Source organism: Sminthopsis crassicaudata, chromosome 6 (genome assembly GCF_048593235.1).
Source record: "Sminthopsis crassicaudata isolate SCR6 chromosome 6, ASM4859323v1, whole genome shotgun sequence".
In the NCBI taxonomy this organism is placed as follows: Eukaryota; Metazoa; Chordata; class Mammalia; order Dasyuromorphia; family Dasyuridae; genus Sminthopsis; species Sminthopsis crassicaudata.
The window spans coordinates 236,996,013-237,002,145 of NC_133622.1; the positions used below are offsets into that span (position 1 = coordinate 236,996,013).

The window sequence follows — 6,133 nt, forward strand, 5'->3', positions numbered from 1 at the left end:
ATGATGGCAGCCAATGCTATACCCAAAGCTTTTAGAAGTTCAATACCCAGAAATGACCAATCAGGCAGGAGGCAATCTGATGGGAGAAAAGGATTACAATTAGGGGGAATAGAATTGTATACAGCTGGGACAACTGAGATAACCCTTGGGGAGGTGAAATCTGTTCCTCTCCAGCCTATGGATCCCTTGCCTCTAGGCCCAGTAGGCTTGACCATTTCACCTCCTGATAGTACTTACAAAACAGTGTTCATCCATACACTGATGTGTAGGAGAAATAGTAGCATCAGGTTTACAGATAGACTCCTAATAGGCAATCTGGTTATAGTTGGCCAGATTCTGACTCCAGCAAAATCCATGAATATACTAGACAGCAGCTGTGACAGCTGACTGTCCTATGGTCACTAACTATATAAATGGCATACCATTAGAAGGATTGGTAGGCACAGGTGCAGATCATACAGTCATTAGAGGTGTCAACTGGCCCAGTCACTGGCCAAAGATTAAAGCAGACATCTTTATGTCTGATGTAGGAGGAACAATAGCAGCTGAAGTTAGTGCTCTCCTTTAAGATGGACATTTGAAGTCGAAACAGGGGTTTTACTCCTTTTATAGTTGAAAAAATCCCCATCAATCTGTTGGGGAAGAGACATTTTACAACAATTAGGATTATAAATGAGTACTTCCATTTTTTAGTTAGGGCAATTGTTGAAGGCCTGCCAACACCAATCATCCAATGGAAAACTGATACACCAGTGTGGATAGAACAGTGGCCCTTAGCTAGCAATAAAATTCAGGCCTTATTAGATAAAGTGCAAGAGCAACTTGACCAAGGACACTTACAACTTTCTCTAAGTCCTTGGAATTACCCTGTATTTGTTGTCAGAAAGAAACTGGAAAATGGAGGATGTTGACTGATTTAAGAAAGGTAAATGAACAGATGGAAACTATGTGAACTCTTTAGCCTGGACTTCCATCTCCTACTCAATTGCTCAGAGAATGGCCTCTTTGGGTTATTAAGGATTGTTTCTATTCTATTCCTCTAGATAAGGAGGATATGAAAAGATTTGCCTTTTCAGGGCCCAGCATTAACTTAGCTGAGTCTTATAAAAGATATGAATGGACAGTTTTGCTACAGGGAATGAAAAACAGCTCTACTATGTGCCAAATGTATGTTGCTGCTACTCTTACTCCAGTAAGAAAACCATTTCCAAAAGTAATGTTATTACATTACATGGATGATATATTGGGATGTGCACCTGCAGAAGAAATGTAAGAATTATGTCTGCAAAAGACCATGGAAACACTAAGGAATTATAAATTGCACATAGCTCCAGAAAAAATTCAAAGACATGCTCCTTTTCAATATTTAGAATATGAAGTACACCCTAAGGTGTTTACAGTACAAAAACTCTCCTTAAGAACAGAGAAGCTAAATACCTTAAATAACTTTCAGAAATTGATAGGAGATATCCAATGGATGTGTCCAGTGTTAGGCTTGACTACCTATCAATTGCAATCATTATATGACATTTTAAGGGGAGACACTGCTTTAAACTTACCATGCCAGCTTAGAAAAGAAGCTTAAGAGTCTTTGAGAGAAGTTGAATTGGCTTTATCCAATTGGTTGAAAGAGTCACTCAGAAACCCTTGTGTAGCAAAAACTGATATTACCAAGAGGCACCCACATTAGTCCTTCATCAAGGAGACATTGTGATAGAGTGGGTGAACCTCCCAGCACAACCAGAACAAAGTCTTATTCCTTACCCAGTGCTTGTGGCTAGAATTTTATTAAAGGCCATTAAGTGAGCAGTACAATTATCTGGGTACATGTACAATTATCTGGGTACAGTACAATGATCTGACAAGATATACACATTTTATACTAATGCACAAGTTAATGTGTGCTGTGAAACCATCCTAAAGTGGCAAATTTTATTAGCCATGGCTCCAAATTTTACACAGGGGTCTCCATTAAAGATAACCAGACTGTTATATAATTGGTGATGGATTCTTGAAGATAATGTTTCTAAAGTTCCTCTTAAAGGACTTAACTATCTTTACAGATGCATCCAAACATAATATTTGCGCTGTATACTCTTGTTACTTAACTATAAAGAGAGTAGTCAGAACTCCTTTTCAGTCCACTCAGCAGAATGAATTGTATGCAATCATTCTAGCTTTTACTTATTATCCAGGAGATATAAATATAATATCTGATTCGGCCTATTCAGTAGGTGTGGTACAAAGAATTGCCACAGCCCAAATAAAATTTGTAGCCTCTAATATATATCAGCTCTTTAAGGAACTTCAAGAGCAAGTGAGAAAGCATCCAGGTAAGATTTATACCTTGCATGTCCACTCTCATAGTGGACTTCCAGTCCTATTTTTAATGATAATTCAAAGGCAGATAGCCTTCTAACTATGTTGGCCAATATTCCTTTATTTCAGGATTCCCAAGAATCTCATTCTAAATATCATCAGACTGCTTGAGCTTCATGTTTACAATTTGGGATAACAAGAGAGGAAGCTAAGCCTGTACAGCTTGCCTTCCTTTCCACACTCCTATGCTACCTCCAGGGAAGAATTCTCATTGTTCGAGACCCAATGAAATTTGGCAAATAGATGTGACCCATTATAAATCTTTTTGTCATCTGTCTTTTATCCACGTTGTGTTAGTCACCTTTTCAGGATTCACTTTTTCAATACAAGCAGCAAAAGAGACAGCCCGAGTGGTCACTGAATTCCTTATACAAGCATTTGCAATTATGGGTGTGCCCCAAACAATAAAAACAGATAATTTACCAAGGACTTGTACTTATCCTAACTCTGTCTCTTCCTAAGGGCTCTAGGGAGCTAGTCCGGACTTAACATATAATGTCTTCTATTATTTTATGTAAAGGGCTAGAACTGAGCAATGCACTTGGATAATGAAGCAAGTGAGACTAATTGCCAATTGGACAGTTCCCTATTAACTTGTTTGAAGGTTAACCCTCCCCAGCTGTTCTGTGCTCACTTGATTGGTGGGACAAAGAGGGGGAAGTGACATGTGTTGGAGGAGTAGGAGGAGGAAGAGGAATTGAGACTCAGAAGCTGAGTCAGTCTCTCTGGACGTTTGAGGGAGGAAGGTGTGTGTGAGGTTGCTAGGCCTAAGCCCCTGACCTTGACCGTAAAAGATCAAGAATAAAGACATTTAGTGATCCTGACTCCAGCTGATTTCTGGGAAGACAGTTCCAGTATTTTGGCACCAATGTGGGGTGCCATTTGTAACATGCCCTCCTGGCAGTTACAATTACTAGTCTACCCTATGCCAACAGAGTACCTTTGAGCACTGACCTTTGCAGTGTCAACTCTACCTGGCTTGCCTCCTCTGAGGCCTTTAAAGGTCTCTGGCCACAATTTCTTGAATCTATAGTTTAATAACTGGTAGTGTGCTCAAGAACAGCCACGTGTAATCTTAAAGGCCTTTATTATACCTACTCACATAATGGCCTGACTTGCCAGCTCCCTAGTGAACACCTGGTCTGAAGGGCCATGTGTTCACTACCAGACTTCTTACCTCTCTTGGCTATCCATCAGCTTGGCCTGGCCACACAGGTTAGGAAGCCAGATTAAAGAGAGCGACTGCTGTCTGCAGTGGCCTCATAAAGGGCCTGTGAGATCACACACACAGCCAACCAGAGAGAGAGCCGTCACCCATTATGAAGCTATCTCAATATGGCCAACATCCCACCCACAGGGCAATCTTATATCCACAGAGAATACTTCTGGACCCCTCAAATCTCCTGTTTCACTATGTCCACCCATTTAAAGGGCCCTTACAATTCCCTTCTCTTGTTTTGCAGGAACCGCATCCTTACAATTTTATATGATTTCTTGAAATGAAAATTTATTGTTACATATTTTAAATCACCTTTGATATTGTGCTAGGCACATGAAATTGTTGTGTGTTTTTTCTTTTTTTCTGGATGTCTATATTTTTATTATTTTTATTTAATTTTAAATAAATATTTAAAAAGGAGCAGGGGGAAATATCTTCTCAGGTTTCTGATTTGTGAATAGTCTTGGTGATTATTTCATAAAACTTTTTTCAATTGTTTAGATACTATACTTTTTATTTACAAATTTATGTCATGTTGCACTCCTGGTTCTACTTACTTTACTTTCCAATAACTTCACCTATGTCTTCCCATTTTTCTGTGCATTTATTCTATTCATGACTTTTTTACATTATAGTAATCTGCATAATATTTAAATATCCCATTTATTTTGTTTAATACGTATTCCATATTTACTTCATTACATTTACATGCCATGCTTTTAAAAAGACCTTTTCAAGTAGATGGGAACTGACTTTGTTTCCATTCTTTGCTTCAATCAGAAATATTGTTATAAATATTCTGATGTATGTCAGGCTTCTTTGAACATTGGTCTCATTGGGGTATATGCCTAAGAGTAGGGTATTCAATTTTATATGGGAAGGGGTAGTATTATTTTTCATTTGTCCCTTTCTTTATAATCTTTCACTTTATGCAAGGAGAATTGGAGTTATGGGATTATGGTTATTATATTTATATGTTTTATGACAAACTCGATTTTTTGTTTTGGTAAGAATTTTACCTCTTTCCATTGTTGTGAATCATCAATTCTCCTCTTATCCTGCTGTATTATGATGATGTGAGCTTTGACATTTAGGTTACTTATCCATTTTGAGCAAATTTTGTGACATAGTTTGATTGTTAATCTTACCCTAATTTATGCCCATTTTTTTCCCCTTTCCCTAACATTTCTCAACTGGAGCGTCCTTTCTGAGAGGAGTTCTTTAAACATAAGAGAGAAGGAAAAGACCTGGGCTTCTGAGTGTCAGTGGTGATCAGCACAATAGGGCTGATTATTGGATAAAACATGGAAAGTGAAACTGTGAAATCTAATGCCCAGTGTTTGATTTCTGCTGCAGAAGCTATGTAAATAACAAAAGGAGAACTGACTGAATTAAAGCAAACAAATGTGACCACCAGCATCAGGACCGCTTTGGTGGCTCTAGTCTCAGGGGATGCTCTGAGAGAGGAGTTGATGCTGTGAATGTGTTGGACCCTCTTGATGTGTCTGTGCAAGATAAATACCATATATCCACTTGAGCCAACCATGAGACCCACAAACAGAATATGAATAACTGACTGACAAATTAAAATTTTTATAATATTCATGGCTTGCAAATCAAAAGAAATATGTCCAATCCTCCACCTTTCATTACTTCTGTTTCTTGGACTACTATAATTCATAGGTGCAGCAATATCAAGAAGGAGATTGAAAATCCAGCTGAGCATACAGCAGGAAGGAATACACTTTTGGGTTCTAGTTTTAAGTTGTGCCCACTTAAGACTGCTGGGGCTGATAGTGATGGCCTGGACGACACTCAGGAGGCAAGTGCTGCAAAGAGAAAGCCCCCGGGTCACTCTCATGACATAAAGTAAGATTTTACCCAGTATTTCATCTTGGAAAGATAACCATTTCCAATTGGTTGTAATTGTAGAGAAGCCCCTACAAAGAATCATTAAGACATGGGCAAAGGCCATATTTATGATGATCAGGCTGATGAGTCTTTTCCTGTGGGCAGTGATGAACTTGTGAATGTGTAGATAAAGAAGGGACATGTTCCCCAGAACTCCAAAGAAAAACATGGTCAAGTAGACAATGACCAAGCTATCTTTATGAGAGCCCATTCCTTGAGGGATTCCTTGGAGAACTTTGCTGTCAGCTCCAAAGTGACCTGGGGAGAAATGAAGGAGCATGTGACTTTTCCAGTATGAGGAATTCCCAATTCTACAACCTACACCGAAATGCTAGTGGAGTGTTCAAATTCAGGCCCTTAAATGGTGTGTGAGTGTGTGTGTGTGTGTGTGTGTCTGTGTCTGTTCTAGATGGATGCACTCAGGTAGGAATTAAAGATTCCCTTGGAGAGAGAGTTGGGCAAGATTACTTAAATGTCTATCTGTATCTCCCCTCTAAACATTCTACAATGCTTTCCACAAGTCATGTGAAAATACCCATTTTCTATACTTAATGGATATGTTATATATATGTAGTTCAAGATATTTAAAATATGTACAGATAATGAAAGGAGTTAGCACTGAGG

The 6,133-nt window shown here is 38.7% G+C and overlaps 1 protein-coding gene across 1 annotated transcript; it reads right to left on the bottom strand.

The window, feature by feature from the left end:
* Positions 1–4,072: 4,072 nt before the first annotated feature.
* On the bottom strand, positions 4,073–5,758 carry LOC141547134 (vomeronasal type-1 receptor 3-like). Its single transcript, XM_074275528.1, has one exon. It carries the CDS (start codon positions 5,718–5,720, stop codon positions 4,788–4,790), a length of 933 nt encoding a protein of 310 aa, XP_074131629.1. The 5' UTR covers positions 5,721–5,758; the 3' UTR covers positions 4,073–4,787.
* Positions 5,759–6,133: the final 375 nt, after the last annotated feature.